The following is an 18,689-nucleotide window of genomic DNA, read 5'->3' as shown; positions in this document are numbered from 1 at the left end:
TGGTTGTGTCATTCAAACGATCTCAGGTGCTACTAGAAAACATTCAGAGCATCTTCAGTAGATATGGAACAGCTTGTGGTGTACTATCACGTTAAAATGGCTTGGACAATATTCACACTGACATTAAAACAGCAACATTTTCAACACGATAACTATCAACAAATGGTGTAATAAATGAAGTCATTTAGTCTCATCTACAGGTTTTTACATAAAAGCTTCAATTGAACCATTCGGACAGCAACATTACCTTGCGATGCATCTCTTTCCTATATATCTGAATTGATGGAGACACACTCTGGAGAAAAAAAGCATTAGACTCATTGTTACTCATTGCGGCTAATAAAAAGATGCTTAAACATACTCAATCTATACAGTAAAATGGTATAAAGTAGCATGGGGACAATGACAAGGTTAAGCTGACAGTCCGATGCTTACTCTACGAGAGTGAAGAAGTCCATGAGCTCAGTAGACGAGGCCTTGTTCCAGTAGGTAAACAGAGCATCTGAACGAAGGAGAGGCGAAGGGTTATATGTGTGTCCTACATGGTACCCTGTATCCTAAAGTACCCTATGGGCCCTTGTTAAACAAAAGTAGTGCACGAAATAGGGAATAGGGTGTCATTTAGGACACAGTCCTGAGGAAAACTACTGGCTGTAGGAATACACAGTTCACGAAGGATATCCCCCCCCCCAAAAAAAAAATCAAAATCAAAATCAAATGAAGTGCTTGAGTAGAGAGCGGTGAAGTCTTACCCTCAGACATGCTCTTGAGGACGTGGAGGAAGCACATGAGCAGGCTCTTGATCTCAGCCTGGTCCAGCTTGTCAAAACGCAGCAGGCTGCCGCTCAGAGCTGCCGCTGGCTGGCTCTGAGGGAGGTCAGAGATCAGCTAAATTACACTACAACACTCGCTACTGACAACCTGTGGTACTGCTCTATTCAGAACAGTAATGCTATTGGGAGATTTGTGTTTGTTGTTCAAATGTATCATGTTGTTGTTCTTAATGTATGGTCATCTGTACATGTTTTATAAGGCAAAAAGGGTAGGAAAAATAAGATACTGAATAATTTTTCATGCTGATTTCTGTACCTGAAACGTTAGTATTACATGATCAGTTCAATGATAGACTCAAGTACCTTCAGTACATCTATTTCTGATGATGTAATACTAAAGTACCTTCAGTACATATATTTCTGATGATGTAATACTAAAGTACCTTCAGTACATCTATTTCTGATGATGTAATACTAAAGTACCTTCAGTGCATCTATCTCCTATACATTTACATTCATATGATGCACTCATAAGTAGGTAAGCCTACTGTAATGGCTGGCAGCAAGCACAGGGTACTCATGGTGCCTAACTGACTAATGGAGTCAGTCACTCAGGCCCTTCTGGGCTCTAGATGCGGGGGAGATCAGATCAGTTGTACGTGCAGGGCTTAATCACTCTCCATGCTGGGACAGAGAGCAGGAAGTGGGAATCAACAAAGCACTCTCCAAGCCGGGACAGAGAGCAGGAAGTGGGAATTAACAAAGCACTCTCCAAGCCGGGACAGAGAGCAGGAAGTGGGAATTAACAAAGCACTCTCCAAGCCGGGACAGAGAGCAGGAAGCAGGAATTAACAAAGCACTCTCCAAGCCGGGACAGAGAGCAGGAAGCAGGAATTAACAAAGCACTCTCCAAGCCGGGACAGAGAGCAGGAAGTGGGAATCAACAAAGCACTCTCCAAGCCGGGACAGAGAGCAGGAAGCAGGAATTAACAAAGCACTCTCCAAGCCGGGACAGAGAGCAGGAAGCAGGAATTAACAAAGCACTCTCCAGCGGCTTGGTTGGGTTGTGTATCGGAGGATGCATGACCTTCAACCTTCGTCTCTCCCGAGCCCGTACGGGAGTTGTAGCGATGAGACAAGATAGTAGCTACTAAACAATTGGATACCACGAAATTGGGGAGAAAATGGGGTAAAAAATAAAATAAATTTCAAAAACAAAGCACTCTCTAAGCCGGGACAGAGAGCAGGAAGCAGGAATTAACAAAGCACTCTCTAAGCCGGGACAGAGAGCAGGAAGCAGGAATCAACAAAGCACTCTCTAAGCCGGGACAGAGTGCAGGAAGCAGGAATTAACAAAGCACTCTCTAAGCCGGGACAGAGTGCAGGAAGCAGGAATCAACAAAGCACTCTCTAAGCCGGGACAGAGTGCAGGAAGCAGGAATTAACAAAGCACTCTCTAAGCCGGGACAGAGTGCAGGAAGCAGGAATTAACAAAGCACTCTCTAAGCCGGGACAGAGTGCAGGAAGCAGGAATCAACAAAGCACTCTCTAAGCCGGGACAGAGTGCAGGAAGCAGGAATTAACAAAGCACTCTCTAAGCCGGGACAGAGTGCAGGAAGCAGGAATTAACAAAGCACTCTCTAAGCCGGGACAGAGTGCAGGAAGCAGGAATTAACAAAGCACTCTCTAAGCCGGGACAGAGAGCAGGAAGCAGGAATCAACAAAGCACTCTCTAAGCCGGGACAGAGAGCAGGAAGCAGGAATCAACAAAGCACTCTCTAAGCCGGGACAGAGTACAGGAAGCAGGAATTAACAAAGCACTCTCTAAGCCGGGACAGAGTGCAGGAAGCAGGAATCAACAAAGCACTCTCTAAGCCGGGACAGAGAGCAGGAAGCAGGAATCAACAAAGCACTCTCTAAGCCGGGACAGAGAGCAGGAAGCAGGAATCAACAAAGCACTCTCCAAGCCGGGACAGAGTGCAGGAAGCAGGAATCAACAAAGCACTCTCCAAGCCGGGACAGAGAGCAGGAAGCAGGAATTAACAAAGCACTCTCCAAGCCGGGACAGAGAGCAGGAAGCAGGAATCAACAAAGCACTCTCTAAGCCGGGACAGAGAGCAGGAAGCAGGAATTAACAAAGCACTCTCCAAGCCGGGACAGAGAGCAGGAAGCAGGAATTAACAAAGCACTCTCAAGCCGGGACAGAGAGCAGGAAGCAGGAATTAACAAAGCACTCTCTAAGCCGGGACAGAGTGCAGGAAGCAGGAATTAACAAAGCACTCTCTAAGCCGGGACAGAGAGCAGGAAGCAGGAATTAACAAAGCACTCTCCAAGCCGGGACAGAGTGCAGGAAGCAGGAATTAACAAAGCACTCTCTAAGCCGGGACAGAGAGCAGGAAGCAGGAATCAACAAAGCACTCTCCAAGCCGGGACAGAGAGCAGGAAGCAGGAATTAACAAAGCACTCTCCAAGCCGGGACAGAGAGCAGGAAGCAGGAATTAACAAAGCACTCTCTAAGCCGGGACAGAGAGCAGGAAGCAGGAATTAACAAAGCACTCTCTAAGACGGGACAGAGAGCAGGAAGCAGGAATTAACAAAGCACTCTCTAAGCCGGGACAGAGTGCAGGAAGCAGGAATTAACAAAGCACTCTCTAAGCCGGGACAGAGAGCAGGAAGCAGGAATTAACAAAGCACTCTCCAAGCCGGGACAGAGAGCAGGAAGCAGGAATCAACAAAGCACTCTCCAGTGGCTTGGTTGGGTTGTGTATCGGAGGATGCATGACCTTCAACCTTCGTCTCTCCCGAGCCCGTACGGGAGTTGTAGCGATGAGACAAGATAGTAGCTACTAAACAATTGGATACCACGAAATTGGGGAGAAAATGGGGTAAAAAATAAAATAAATTTCAAAAACAAAGCACTCTCTAAGCCGGGACAGAGTGCAGGAAGCAGGAATCAACAAAGCACTCTCTAAGCCGGGACAGAGTGCAGGAAGCAGGAATTAACAAAGCACTCTCTAAGCCGGGACAGAGTGCAGGAAGCAGGAATTAACAAAGCACTCTCTAAGCCGGGACAGAGTGCAGGAAGCAGGAATTAACAAAGCACTCTCTAAGCCGGGACAGAGAGCAGGAAGCAGGAATCAACAAAGCACTCTCTAAGCCGGGACAGAGAGCAGGAAGCAGGAATCAACAAAGCACTCTCTAAGCCGGGACAGAGTGCAGGAAGCAGGAATTAACAAAGCACTCTCTAAGCCGGGACAGAGTGCAGGAAGCAGGAATCAACAAAGCACTCTCTAAGCCGGGACAGAGAGCAGGAAGCAGGAATCAACAAAGCACTCTCTAAGCCGGGACAGAGAGCAGGAAGCAGGAATCAACAAAGCACTCTCCAAGCTGGGACAGAGTGCAGGAAGCAGGAATCAACAAAGCACTCTCCAAGCCGGGACAGAGAGCAGGAAGCAGGAATTAACAAAGCACTCTCCAAGCCGGGACAGAGAGCAGGAAGCAGGAATCAACAAAGCACTCTCTAAGCCGGGACAGAGAGCAGGAAGCAGGAATTAACAAAGCACTCTCCAAGCCGGGACAGAGAGCAGGAAGCAGGAATTAACAAAGCACTCTCCAAGCCGGGACAGAGAGCAGGAAGCAGGAATTAACAAAGCACTCTCTAAGCCGGGACAGAGTGCAGGAAGCAGGAATTAACAAAGCACTCTCTAAGCCGGGACAGAGTGCAGGAAGCAGGAATCAACAAAGCACTCTCTAAGCCGGGACAGAGAGCAGGAAGCAGGAATTAACAAAGCACTCTCCAAGCCGGGACAGAGAGCAGGAAGCAGGAATCAACAAAGCACTCTCTAAGCCGGGACAGAGAGCAGGAAGCAGGAATTAACAAAGCACTCTCCAAGCCGGGACAGAGAGCAGGAAGCAGGAATTAACAAAGCACTCTCCAAGCCGGGACAGAGAGCAGGAAGCAGGAATTAACAAAGCACTCTCTAAGCCGGGACAGAGAGCAGGAAGCAGGAATTAACAAAGCACTCTCCAAGCCGGGACAGAGTGCAGGAAGCAGGAATTAACAAAGCACTCTCTAAGCCGGGACAGAGAGCAGGAAGCAGGAATCAACAAAGCACTCTCCAAGCCGGGACAGAGAGCAGGAAGCAGGAATTAACAAAGCACTCTCCAAGCCGGGACAGAGAGCAGGAAGCAGGAATTAACAAAGCACTCTCTAAGCCGGGACAGAGAGCAGGAAGCAGGAATTAACAAAGCACTCTCCAAGCCGGGACAGAGAGCAGGAAGCAGGAATTAACAAAGCACTCTCTAAGCCGGGACAGAGAGCAGGAAGCAGGAATTAACAAAGCACTCTCTAAGCCGGGACAGAGAGCAGGAAGCAGGAATTAACAAAGCACTCTCCAAGCCGGGACAGAGTGCAGGAAGCAGGAATCAACAAAGCACTCTCTAAGCCGGGACAGAGAGCAGGAAGCAGTGGAGTAGCAGATCTACCATAGCGTGGGAAAATACAGCGTCTTCCTTTACCAGCGGTGAGTTAGTGTAGACCAGCGCTAACAGACTGAAGCCATATCTTGTTGAGAGAGATAGTTAGCGGCTAAACTTAGCTGCCATATTCACTGATTATACCAAACATTAGGAACACCTTCCTAATATTGAGTTATACCTCCACCCTTTTGCCCTCAGAACAGCCTTCAATCGTTGGCGCATGGACTCTACAATGTGTCGAAATAGTTCCACGGGGACACTGGCCCATGTTGACTCCACTGCTTCCCACAATTGTGTCAAGTTAGTTGAATGTCCTTTGGGTGGTGGACCATTTTTGATACAGACAGGAACCTTTTGAGCAGAAAAACCCAGCAGCGTTGCAGTTCTTGACATAAAGTCGTGCGCCTGGCACCTACTACCAAACCCCATTCAAATGCACTTAAATATTTTGTCTTGCCCATTCATCCTCTGAATGGCACACATACACAATCCATGTCTACAATTTTCTTAAGGCTTAAAAATCCTCCTGTAACCTGCCTCCTCACCTTCATCTATACTGATTGAAGAGGATTTAATAAGTGACATCAATTAGAGATCATAGCTTTCCCCTGGATCCACCTGGTCAGTCTATGCCATGAAAAGAGCATGTGTCCGTAATGTTCTGTACACCCAGTCTGAAAACTTAACACAGTAGGTGATAATTTTCACGAATTATTTATGAAAGAGAGTCTATATCGTAGATGGATGTCATTCGTGGCTTAAAAATGAAGCAGATATTACATTATCTTTCTTTCCCTTTCTGACTAACTGTCTCCTCAGACTATCATTCATAAAGAAAACGGTGAAAAGAACAGACAGAAACATAACACAAAGAAAGAGGACCTCCTCAGTACATACTGTACAGGGCTTGTGACGGTCACCGTGGTCACCGTTATAACCAATCAAATGTTCTCCTTTTCCTCAGCTGCTGACGGCATATGTCTATGTGTGCTTCTGCATGGAGGAGGAGGGCGTTGCCTAGGCTACCACGAATACTCGTTCTCAAACAACGCCTGTCTTGTTTCAGCAAGGTGCAACAACGTTTCATTGTGTTGTTGAGAATCCGTAAACGGTAACCGTGCCAGCCCTAAGTTCTAGAGTTCTGAGAACAATCCTCTATAACTCTTACAGCTAAAAGAGTCACACGGCACACATGAGGGAGATAAGAAATGAAGAGACTCCAGCCGGGTTGCATGCTTCAGTGTCACTCCTACAGAAAACCAGAAAGCAGTAGCTGTGCTTCATGGCACCAGAGATTAAACTGTGTATCATCCTCCTGGCAAAGAAAGGACCTCGGCAAAGACTAAAACACACACTCACACACACAGGACACTCTTGGGAGGAAGGGGAGAAGGTAAGGGTGAGGGATGTTTATTTTAATTCTGTACTTGGAGTGGAGTGGTGGGGGTCATGATTCTCTGAGATACTGGGGACAGTGAGCCATAAAGTCCATGGTGGCGCGTTTGGAGCGAATGGAGTCCTCGGGTTCGGAAAATAAGCGTAGCATATTGGCAGAGTGTCTCCACCTGAAATTCTCCTTCTGCCAGCAGCAGTAGTGGGTAGGTGGATGGAGAAGTCAATAGTACAATGACAAGTTAACAGGCACTAACCTCATTACTGTCACTGGTATAACAGGTGTACCTCTCATGTGTCTGTCTGTGAAAATACTGAAAACGATGCATGGAAAATCCTCAAATAAATCTGTGGCCTAAATCTGACCAACTAAATAGCTGCTGAAACTTGTATTGACCCCACCCAAATATATTTCTAGCCTAACGAGACTAACAGACTAACACTAACAGACTAATACTAACAGAAAAACAGACTACCACTAACAGACTACCACTAACAGACTACCACTAACAGACTAACACTAACAGACTAATACTAACAGACTAACACTAACAGACTAACAGACTAACACTAACAGACTAACACTAACAGACTACCACTAACAGACTAACACTAACAGACTACCACTAACAGACTAACACTAACAGACTACCACTAACAGACTAATACTAACAGAAAAACAGACTAACAGACTAACACTAACAGACTAACACTAACAGACTAACACTAACAGACTACCACTAACAGAAAACAGACTAACAGACTACCACTAACAGACTAACACTAACAGACTACCACTAACAGACTAACACTAACAGACTAACACTAACAGACTAATACTAACAGAAAAACAGACTACCACTAACAGACTAATACTAACAGAAAAACAGACTAACAGACTACCACTAACACACTAACACTAACAGACTAACAGACTAACACTAACAGACTAACACTAACAGACTAACATCACTGCAGTAGCCATGTGCTACAGTCCTCAGGCATTGGCTCGACCCTCAGTAACTGATGTCAAGCAGATCTCAGCCTGCAGTGATTTTACCAATGATAAGTAAACATGATCATCTTTAAGTAATGGTCCATGACAGTGGCTGTAGCATGAGTCCACGGTACCTTGTCCAGAGAGTTGTTCTTATCGTTGCTCTTCTCATGAAGGCTGTTTCCAGAGTCAGTGCTGATTAGGGAGCCCCGGGAGTCAGTGTGGAGGACAGAGTTAACGTTGGGGGTAGAGGATGCATGAGGGGAGGCTGAAGAACATAGAAACGTCAGCATGGTTAAATATATGACCCTTGTGTCCCTCAATCACCACTGGACAACATGAGTTAAATCTCACATCGGTGCCAAAAGGACACTGAATCTCACCGGTGCCAGAGATGACTCCAAACAAATCCTTGTGCAAACTGTTGTCGAAAAAAGTACTGGATCTCGGAGGTGTAAACATCACGGTGTTGCCCAAGAGTGGATCATCTCTTCCATTCTGAAAGGAAAATGAACCATTAGTCAAGTCTTTACAGTTAGGGATTTGAAGTGTGGTCGTAGCCAGCCACTAGTTAGCAGCCTTACGCTGTTGATTTGAGTTGTGGTCATAGCCAGCCACTAGTTAGCAGCCTTACGTTGTTGATTTGAGTTGTGGTCATAGCCAGCTACTAGTTAGCAGCCTTACGCTGTGGATTTGAGTTGTGGTCGTAGCCAGCTACTAGTTAGCAGCCTTACGCTGTTGATTTGAGTTGTGGTCGTAGCCAGCTACTAGTTAGCAGCCTTACGCTGTTGATTTGAGTTGTGGTCGTAGCCAGCCACTAGTTAGCAGCCTTACGCTGTTGATTTGAGTTGTGGTCGTAGCCAGCCACTAGTTAGCAGCCTTACGCTGTTGATTTGAGTTGTGGTCGTAGCCAGCTACTAGTTAGCAGCCTTACGCTGTTGATTTGAGTTGTGGTCGTAGCCAGCTACTAGTTAGCAGCCTTACGCTGTTGATTTGAGTTGTGGTCGTAGCCAGCCACTAGTTAGCAGCCTTACGCTGTTGATTTGAGTTGTGGTCGTAGCCAGCTACTAGTTAGCAGCCTTACGTTGTTGATTTGAGTTGTGGTCGTAGCCAGCCACTAGTTAGCAGCCTTACGCTGTTGATTTGAGTTGTGGTCATAGCCAGCCACTAGTTAGCAGCCTTACGCTGTTGATTTGAGTTGTGGTCGTAGCCAGCCACTAGTTAGCAGCCTTACGCTGTTGATTTGAGTTGTGGTCGTAGCCAGCCACTAGTTAGCAGCCCTACGCTGTTGATTTGAGTTGTGGTCGTAGCCAGCCACTAGTTAGCAGCCTTACGCTGTTGATTTGAGTTGTGGTCGTAGCCAGCCACTAGTTAGCAGCCTTACGCTGTTGATTTGAGTTGTGGTCGTAGCCAGCCACTAGTTAGCAGCCTTACGCTGTGGATTTGAGTTGTGGTCGTAGCCAGCCACTAGTTAGCAGCCTTACACTGTTGATTTGAGTTGTGGTCGTAGCCAGCCACTAGTTAGCAGCCTTACGCTGTTGATTTGAGTTGTGGTCGTAGCCAGCCACTAGTTAGCAGCCTTACGCTGTTGATTTGAGTTGTGGTCGTAGCCAGCTACTAGTTAGCAGCCTTACGCTGTTGATTTGAGTTGTGGTCGTAGCCAGCCACTAGTTAGCAGCCTTACGCTGTTGATTTGAGTTGTGGTCGTAGCCAGCCACTAGTTAGCAGCCTTACGCTGTTGATTTGAGTTGTGGTCGTAGCCAGCTACTAGTTAGCAGCCTTACGCTGTGGATTTGAGTTGTGGTCGTAGCCAGCTACTAGTTAGCAGCCTTACGCTGTTGATTTGAGTTGTGGTCGTAGCCAGCCACTAGTTAGCAGCCTTACGCTGTTGATTTGAGTTGTGGTCGTAGCCAGCTACTAGTTAGCAGCCTTACGTTGTTGATTTGAGTTGTGGTCGTAGCCAGCCACTAGTTAGCAGCCTTACGCTGTTGATTTGAGTTGTGGTCATAGCCAGCCACTAGTTAGCAGCCTTACTGCTGTTGATTTGAGTTGTGGTCGTAGCCAGCCACTAGTTAGCAGCCTTACGCTGTTGATTTGAGTTGTGGTCGTAGCCAGCCACTAGTTAGCAGCCCTTACGCTGTTGATTTGAGTTGTGGTCGTAGCCAGCCACTAGTTAGCAGCCTTACGCTGTTGATTTGAGTTGTGGTCGTAGCCAGCCACTAGTTAGCAGCCTTACGCTGTTGATTTGAGTTGTGGTCGTAGCCAGCCACTAGTTAGCAGCCTTACGCTGTGGATTTGAGTTGTGGTCGTAGCCAGCCACTAGTTAGCAGCCTTACACTGTTGATTTGAGTTGTGGTCGTAGCCAGCCACTAGTTAGCAGCCTTACGCTGTTGATTTGAGTTGTGGTCGTAGCCAGCCACTAGTTAGCAGCCTTACGCTGTTGATTTGAGTTGTGGTCGTAGCCAGCCACTAGTTAGCAGCCTTACGCTGTGGATTTGAGTTGTGGTCGTAGCCAGCCACTAGTTAGCAGCCTTACGCTGTTGATTTTAGTTGTGGTCGTAGCCAGCCACTAGTTAGCAGCCTTACGCTGTGGATTTGAGTTGTGGTCGTAGCCAGCCACTAGTTAGCAGCCTTACGCTGTGGATTTGAGTTGTGGTCGTAGCCAGCCACTAGTTAGCAGCCTTACGCTGTTGATTTGAGTTGTGGTCGTAGCCAGCTACTAGTTAGCAGCCTTACATTGTTGATTTGAGTTGTGGTCGTAGCCAGCCACTAGTTAGCAGCCTTACGCTGTTGATTTGAGTTGTGGTCGTAGCCAGCTCTAGTTAGCAGCCTTACGCTGTTGATTTGAGTTTGTCGTAGCCAGCCACTGTTAGCAGCCTTAGTGTTGATTTGAGTTGTTTCGTAGCCTCTTTTTTTACGTGTTGATTTGAGTTTTCGTAGCCAGCCACTAGTTAGCAGCCTTACGCTGTTGATTTGAGTTGTGGTCCTGCAAGCCACTAGTTAGCAGCCTTACGCTGTTGATTTGAGTTGTGGTCGTAGCCAGCTACTAGTTAGCAGCCTTACGCTGTTGATTTGAGTTGTGGTCGTAGCCAGCCACTAGTTAGCAGCCTTACGCTGTTGATTTGAGTTGTGGTCACCAGCTACTAGTTAGCAGCCTTACGCTGTTGATTTGAGTTTTTCTCTAGCCAGCTCCTAGTTAGCAGCCTTACGCTGTTGATTTGAGTTGTGGTCGTAAAGCCACTAGTTAGCAGCCTTACGCTGTTGATTTGAGTTGTGGTCGTAGCCAGCCCCTAGTTAGCAGCCTTACGCTGTTGATTTGAGTTGGAGCTAGCCAGCTACTAGTTAAGCCCATCTCCTGACTATTTGAAGTTGTGGTCCAAGTCACTAGTTAGCAGCCTTACGCTGTTGATTTGAGTTGTGGTCCCTCTACTGACCCTTAGCAGCCTTACGCCATCGCTGTTGATTTGAGTTGTGGTCGTAGCCAGCCACTAGTTAGCAGCCTTACGCTGTTGATTTGAGTTGTGGTTTAGCCAGCCACTAGTTAGCAGCCTTACGCTGTTGATTTGAGTTGTGGGCCAGCCAGCCACTTTAGCAGCCTTACGCTGTTGATTTGAGTTGTGGTCGTAGAAGAGCCACTAGTTAGCAGCCTTACGCTGTTGATTTGAGTTGTGGTCCCAAAGCCAGCTACTCTTAGCAGCCTTACGCTGTTGATTTGAGTTGTGGTCGTAGCTTGCTACTAGTTAGCAGCCTTACGCTGTTGATTTGAGTTGTGGTCATAGCCAGCTACTAGTTAGCAGCCTTACGCTGTTGATTTGAGTTGTGGTCACTCTCTGACCACTAGTTAGCAGCCTTCGCTGTTGATTTGAGTTGTGGTCGTAGCCAGCCACTAGTTAGCAGCCTTACGCTGTTGATTTGAGTTGTGGTCGTAGCCAGCTCACTAGTTAGCAGCCTTACGCTGTTGATTTGAGTTGTGGTCGTAGCCAGCCACTAGTTAGCAGCCTTACGCTGTTGATTTGAGTTGTGGTAAAAAGCCACTAGTTAGCTACTAGTTAGCAGCCTTACGCTGTTGATTTGAGTTGTGGTCGTAGCCAGCCACTAGTTAGCAGCCTTACGCTGTTGATTTGAGTTGTGGTCGTAGCCAGCCACTAGTTAGCAGCCTTACGCTGTTGATTTGAGTTGTGGTAGCTGACCAGCCACTAGTTAGCCCTTAATCACGGTTTGAGGTATGTGGTCTCCTGTTGATTTTTGTTTACCTGTCGTCGTAGCCCCGTTGCCACTCAGTTAGCAGCCTTACGCTGTTGATTTGAGTTGTGGTGCCAGCTACTAGTTAGCAGCCTTACGCTGTTGATTTGAGTTGTGGTCTAGCCAGCCACTAGTTAGCAGCCTTACGTTGTTGATTTGAGTTGTGGTCGTAGCCAGCTACTAGTTAATATGCCTTACGCTGTTGATTTGAGTTGTGGTCGTAGCCAGTTCACACTGGTTAGCAGCCTTACGCTGTTGATTTGAGTTGTGGTCGTAGCCAGCCTAGTTAGCAGCCTTACGTTGTTGATTTGAGTTGTGTTCGTAGCCAGCCACTATTTGAGTTGTTAGCAGCCTTACGCTGTTGATTTGAGTTGTGGTCATAGCCAGCCACTAGTTAGCAGCCTTACGCTGTTGATTTGAGTTGTGGTCGTAGCCTGCCACTCAGTTAGCAGCCTTACGCTGTTGATTTGAGTTGTGGTCGTAGCCAGCTACTAGTTACAGCCTGTCTGTTGATTTGAGTTGTGGTCTAGCCAGCTACTAGTTAGCAGCCTTACGTTGTTGATTTGAGTTGTGCCCCCAACCAGCTCTAGTTAGCAGCCTTACGCTGTTGATTTGAGTTGTGGTCGTAGCCAGTCACTAGTTAGCAGCCTTACGCTGTTGATTTGAGTTGTGGTCATAGCCAGCCACTAGTTAGCAGCCTTACGCTGTTGATTTGAGTTGTGGTCGTAGCCAGCTACTAGTTAGCAGCCTTACGCTGTTGATTTGAGTTGTGGTCGTAGCCAGCTACTAGTTAGCAGCCTTACGTTGTTGATTTGAGTTGTGGTCGTAGCCAGCCACTAGTTAGCAGCCTTACGCTGTTGATTTGAGTTGTGGTCGTAGCCAGCTACTAGTTAGCAGCCTTACGTTGTTGATTTGAGTTGTGGTCTTCCAGCCACTAGTTAGCAGCCTTACGCTGTTGATTTGAGTTGTGGTCAGAGATAGCCACTAGTTAGCAGCCTTACGCTGTTGATTTGAGTTGTCCATACCCAGCTACTAGTTAGCAGCCTTACGTTGTTGATTTGAGTTGTGGAAATAAGCTCACTAGTTAGCAGCCTTACGCTGTTGATTTGAGTTGTGGTCATGCCACTGGTTAGCACCATGTTGATTTGAGTTGTGGTCGTAGCCAGCCCATCTAGTTAGCAGCCTTGCTGTTGATTTGAGTTGTGGTCGTAGCCAGCTACTAGTTAGCAGCCTTACGCTGTTGATTTGAGTTGTGGTTGTAGCCAGTCACTAGTTAGCAGCCTTACGCTGTTGATTTGAGTTGTGGTCGTAGCCAGCCACTAGTTAGCAGCCTTACGTTGTTGATTTGAGTTGTGGTCGTCAGCCAGCCACTAGTTAGCAGCCTTACGCTGTGGATTTGAGTTGTGGTCGTAGCTGCTTCACTAGTTAGCAGCCTTACGCTGTTGATTTGAGTTGTGGTCGTAGCCAGCCACTAGTTAGCAGCCTTACGCTGTTGATTTGAGTTGTGGTCGTAGCCAGCCACTAGTTAGCAGCCTTAATCGCTGTTGATTTGAGTTGTGGTGGACAGCTACTAGTTAGCAGCCTTACGCTGTTGATTTGAGTTGTGGTCCAGCCACTAGTTAGCAGCCTTACGCTGTTGATTTGAGTTGTGGTCGTAGCCAACCACTTTAGCAGCCTTAGCTGTTGATTTGAGTTGTGGTCGAGCCAGCTACAGTTAGCATCCTTACGCTGTTGATTTGAGTTGTGGTCGTAGCCAGTCACTGCAAAGCAGCCTTCGCTGTTGATTTGAGTTGTGGTCGTAGCCAGCCACTAGTTAGCAGCCTTACGCTGTGGATTTGAGTTGTGGTCGGAAGCTACTAGTTAGCAGCCTTACGCTGTTGATTTGAGTTGTGGTCGTAGCCAGCCACTAGTTAGCAGCCTTACGCTGTTGATTTGAGTTGTGGTCTCCAGCTACTAGTTAGCAGCCTTACGCTGTTGATTTGAGTTGTGGTCGAACCAGCCACTAGTTAGCAGCCTTACGCTGTTGATTTGAGTTGTGGTCTCCAGCTACTAGTTAGCATCCTTACGCTGTTGATTTGAGTTGTTGTCAGCCAGTCACTTTAGCAGCCTTACGCTGTTGATTTGAGTTGTGGTAGTAGCCAGTCACTAGTTAGCAGCCTTACGCTGTTGATTTGAGTTGTGGTCGTAGCCAGCCACTAGTTAGCAGCCTTACGTTGTTGATTTGAGTTGTGGTCCTGTAGCCAGCCACTAGTTAGCAGCCTTACGTTGTTGATTTGAGTTGTGGTCGTAGCCAGCTACTAGTTAGCAGCCTTACGCTGTTGATTTGAGTTGTGGTCGTAGCCAGTCACTAGTTAGCAGCCTTACGCTGTTGATTTGAGTTGTTCAAGCCAGCCCCTAGTTAGCAGCCTTACGCTGTTGATTTGAGTTGTGGTCGTAGCCAGCTACTAGTTAGCAGCCTTACGCTGTTGATTTGAGTTGTGGTTGTAGCCAGTCACTGGTTAGCAGCCTTACTGCTGATTTGAGTTGTGGTTAGCCACTGCCCTTACGTTGTTGATTTGAGTTGTGGTCGAGCCAGCCACTAGTTAGCAGCCTTACGCTGTCATTTGAGTTGTGGTCGTATCCAGCCACTAGTTAGCAGCCTTACGCTGTTGATTTTAGTTGTGGTCGTAGCCAGCCACTAGTTAGCAGCCTTACGCTGTTGATTTGAGTTGTGGTCGTAGACAGCTACTAGTTAGCAGCCTTACGCTGTTGATTTGAGTTGTGGTCGTAGCCAGCCACTTTAGCAGCCTTACGCTGTTGATTTGAGTTGTGGTCGCCTAGCCAGCCACTAGTTAGCAGCCTTACGCTGTTGATTTGAGTTGTGGTCGTAGCCAGCTACTAGTTAGCAGCCTTACGCTGTTGATTTGAGTTGTGGTCGTAGCCAGCCACTAGTTAGCAGCCTTACGCTGTTGATTTGAGTTGTGGTCGTGCCAGCCACTAGTTAGCAGCCTTACGCTGTTGATTTGAGTTGTGGTCGTAGCCAGCTCACTAGTTAGCAGCCTTACGCTGTTGATTTGAGTTGTGGTCTAGCCAGCCACTAGTTAGCAGCCTTACGCTGTTGATTTGAGTTGTGGTCGTCAGCCAGCTACTAGTTAGCATCCTTACGCTGTTGATTTGAGTTGTCAATCCATAGCCAGTCACTAGTTAGCAGCCTTACGCTGTTGATTTGAGTTGTGGTAAAACCAGTCACTAGTTAGCAGCCTTCGCTGTTGATTTGAGTTGTGGTCGTAGCCAGCCACTAGTTAGCAGCCTTGAATGTTGATTTGAGTTGTGGTCGAGCCAGCTACTAGTTAGCAGCCTTACGTTGTTGATTTGAGTTGTGGTCTAGCCAACCACTCCTTAGCAGCCTTACGCTGTGGATTTGAGTTGTGGTCGTAGCCAGCCACTAGTTAGCAGCCTTACGCTGTTGATTTGAGTTGTGGTCGTAGCAAGCTACTAGTTAGCAGCCTTACGTTGTTGATTTGAGTTGTGGTCGTAGCCAAACTGTTAGCAGCCTTACGCTGTGGATTTGAGTTGTGGTCGTAGCCATCTACTAGTTAGCAGCCTTACGCTGTTGATTTGAGTTGTGGTCTAGCTCAGCAAACTGGTTAGCAGCCTTACGCTGTTGATTTGAGTTGTGTCAGCCAGCCACCTTTATACAGCCACGCTGTTGATTTGAGTTGTGGTCTTGAGCCAGCCACTGTTAGCAGCCTTACGCTGTTGATTTGAGTTGTGGTGGCCAGCAACACCCATCCCAGCCTTACGCTAGTTAGCAGCCTTACCAGCTTACGTTGATTTGAGTTGTGGTCGTAGCTTTCGCCACTAGTTAGCAGCCTTACGTTGTTGATTTGAGTTGTGGTCGACCAGCCACTAGTTAGCAGCCTTACGTTGTTGATTTGAGTTGTCACCCTAGCCAGCCACTAGTTAGCAGCCTTACGTTGTTGATTTGAGTTGTGCGTAGCCAGCCACTAGTTAGCAGCCTTACGTTGTTGATTTGAGTTGTCATCTAGCCAGCCACTACTTAGCAGCCTTACGCTGTTGATTTGAGTTGTGGTCGTTTTTAGCCACTTTAGCAGCCTTACGCTGTTGATTTGAGTTGTGGTCGTAGCCAGCCACTAGTTAGCAGCCTTACGCTGTTGATTTGAGTTATGGTCGCAGCCAGCCACTAGTTAGCAGCCTTACGCTGTTGATTTGAGTTATGGTCGTAGCCAGCCACTAGTTAGCAGCCTTTGCACGCTGTTGATTTGAGTTGTGGTCGTAGCCAGCCACTAGTTAGCAGCCTTACGCTGTTGATTTGAGTTGTGGTCGTAGCCAGCCACTAGTTAGCAGCCTTACGCTGTTGATTTGAGTTGTGGTCGTAGCCAGCCACTAGTTAGCAGCCTTACGCTGTTGATTTGAGTTGTTCGTAGCCAGCTACTAGTTAGCAGCCTTACGCTGTTGATTTGAGTTGTGGTCGTAGCCAGCCACTAGTTAGCAGCCTTACGCTGTTGATTTGAGTTGTGGTCATAGCCAGCCACTGTACATAGCAGCCTTACGCTGTTGATTTGAGTTGTGGTCAAGTTAGCCAGCTACTAGTTAGCAGCCTTAGCGCTGTTGATTTGAGTTGTGGTCGTAGCCAGCTACTAGTTAGCAGCCTTACGCTGTTGATTTGAGTTGTGGTCGTAGCCAGCCACTAGTTAGCAGCCTTACGCTGTTGATTTGAGTTGTGGTCGAGCCAGCTACTAGTTAGCAGCCTTACGCTGTTGATTTGAGTTGTGGTCGTAGCCAGCCACTAGTTAGCAGCCTTACGCTGTTGATTTGAGTTGTGGTCGTAGCCAGCCACTAGTTAGCAGCCTTACGCTGTTGATTTGAGTTGTGGTCGTAGCCAGCTACTAGTTAGCAGCCTTACGCTGTTGATTTGAGTTGTGGTCGTAGCCAGCCACTAGTTAGCAGCCTTACGCTGTTGATTTGAGTTGTGGTCGTAGCCAGCCACTAGTTAGCAGCCTTACGCTGTTGATTTGAGTTGTGGTCGTAGCCAGCCACTAGTTAGCAGCCTTACGCTGTTGATTTGAGTTGTGGTCGTAGCCAGCCACTAGTTAGCAGCCTTACGCTGTTGATTTGAGTTGTGGTCGTAGCCAGCCACTAGTTAGCAGCCTTACGCTGTTGATTTGAGTTGTGGTCGTAGCCAGCCACTAGTTAGCAGCCTTACGCTGTTGATTTGAGTTGTGGTCGTAGCCAGCCACTAGTTAGCAGCCTTACGCTGTTGATTTGAGTTGTGGTCGAGCCAGCCACTAGTTAGCAGCCTTACGCTGTTGATTTGAGTTGTGGTCGTAGCCAGCTACTAGTTAGCAGCCTTACGCTGTTGATTTGAGTTGTGGTTGTAGCCAGTCACTAGTTAGCAGCCTTACGCTGTTGATTTGAGTTGTGGTCGTAGCCAGCCACTAGTTAGCAGCCTTACGCTGTTGATTTGAGTTGTGGTCGTAGCCAGCTACTAGTTAGCAGCCTTACGCTGTTGATTTGAGTTGTGGTCGTAGCCAGCCACTAGTTAGCAGCCTTACGCTGTTGATTTGAGTTGTGGTCGTAGCCAGCTACTAGTTAGCAGCCTTACGCTGTTGATTTGAGTTGTGGTCGTAGCCAGCCACTAGTTAGCAGCCTTACGCTGTTGATTTGAGTTGTGGTCGTAGCCAGCCACTAGTTAGCAGCCTTACGCTGTTGATTTGAGTTGTGGTCGTAGCCAGCCACTAGTTAGCAGCCTTACGCTGTTGATTTGAGTTGTGGTCGTAGCCAGCCACTAGTTAGCAGCCTTACGCTGTGGATTTGAGTTGTGGTCGTAGCCAGCCACTAGTTAGCAGCCTTACGCTGTTGATTTGAGTTGTGGTCGTAGCCAGCTACTAGTTAGCAGCCTTACGTTGTTGATTTGAGTTGTGGTCGTAGCCAGCCACTAGTTAGCAGCCTTACGCTGTGGATTTGAGTTGTGGTCGTAGCCAGCTACTAGTTAGCAGCCTTACGCTGTTGATTTGAGTTGTGGTCGTAGCCAGCCACTAGTTAGCAGCCTTACGCTGTTGATTTGAGTTGTGGTCGTAGCCAGCCACTAGTTAGCAGCCTTACGCTGTTGATTTGAGTTGTGGTCGTAGCCAGCCACTAGTTAGCAGCCTTACGCTGTTGATTTGAGTTGTGGTCGCAGCCAGCCACTAGTTAGCAGCCTTACGCTGTTGATTTGAGTTATGGTCGTAGCCAGCCACTAGTTAGCAGCCTTACGCTGTTGATTTGAGTTGTGGTCGTAGCCAGCCACTAGTTAGCAGCCTTACGCTGTTGATTTGAGTTGTGGTCGTAGCCAGCTACTAGTTAGCAGCCTTACGCTGTTGATTTGAGTTGTGGTCGTAGCCAGCCACTAGTTAGCTGCCTTACGCTGTTGATTTGAGTTGTGGTCGTTGCTCCTACTAGTTAGCAGCCTTACGCTGTTGATTTGAGTTGTGGTCGTAGCCAGTCACTAGTTAGCAGCCTTACGCTGTTGATTTGAGTTGTGGTCGAGCCAAACACTAGTTAGCAGCCTTACGCTGTGGATTTGAGTTGTGGTCGAGCCAGCTACTAGTTAGCAGCCTTACGCTGTTGATTTGAGTTGTGGTCGTAGCCAGCCACTAGTTAGCAGCCTTACGCTGTTGATTTGAGTTGTGGTCGTAGCCAGCCACTAGTTAGCAGCCTTACGCTGTTGATTTTAGTTGTGGTCAGCCAGCCACTAGTTAGCAGCCTTACGCTGTTGATCTGAGTTGTGGTCGTAGCCAGCCACTAGTTAGCAGCCTTAAGCTGTT

At 47.5% G+C, this 18,689-nt stretch overlaps 1 protein-coding gene across 10 annotated transcripts in view; it reads right to left on the bottom strand.

The window, feature by feature from the left end:
• The window catches only part of LOC115124084 (dedicator of cytokinesis protein 9-like), a 229,148-nt gene that overhangs the window by 45,082 nt on the left and 165,377 nt on the right, over positions 1–18,689 (bottom strand). For all 10 annotated transcript variants that reach the window (XM_065019375.1, XM_065019381.1, XM_065019383.1 and 7 more), the window contains exons 33-37: positions 8,025–8,139; positions 7,776–7,909; positions 753–867; positions 436–502; positions 248–295 (exon numbers count right to left, since the gene is read on the bottom strand). In XM_065019375.1, coding sequence (XP_064875447.1) covers positions 248–295; positions 436–502; positions 753–867; positions 7,776–7,909; positions 8,025–8,139 — 479 coding nt within the window. The remainder of the gene's footprint in view (positions 1–247; positions 296–435; positions 503–752; positions 868–7,775; positions 7,910–8,024; positions 8,140–18,689) is intronic.

The sequence above is a fragment of the Oncorhynchus nerka genome, linkage group LG1 (assembly GCF_034236695.1).
Source record: "Oncorhynchus nerka isolate Pitt River linkage group LG1, Oner_Uvic_2.0, whole genome shotgun sequence".
NCBI classification, from domain to species: Eukaryota; Metazoa; Chordata; class Actinopteri; order Salmoniformes; family Salmonidae; genus Oncorhynchus; species Oncorhynchus nerka.
This window is presented reverse-complemented; position numbering and strand designations above follow the sequence as displayed.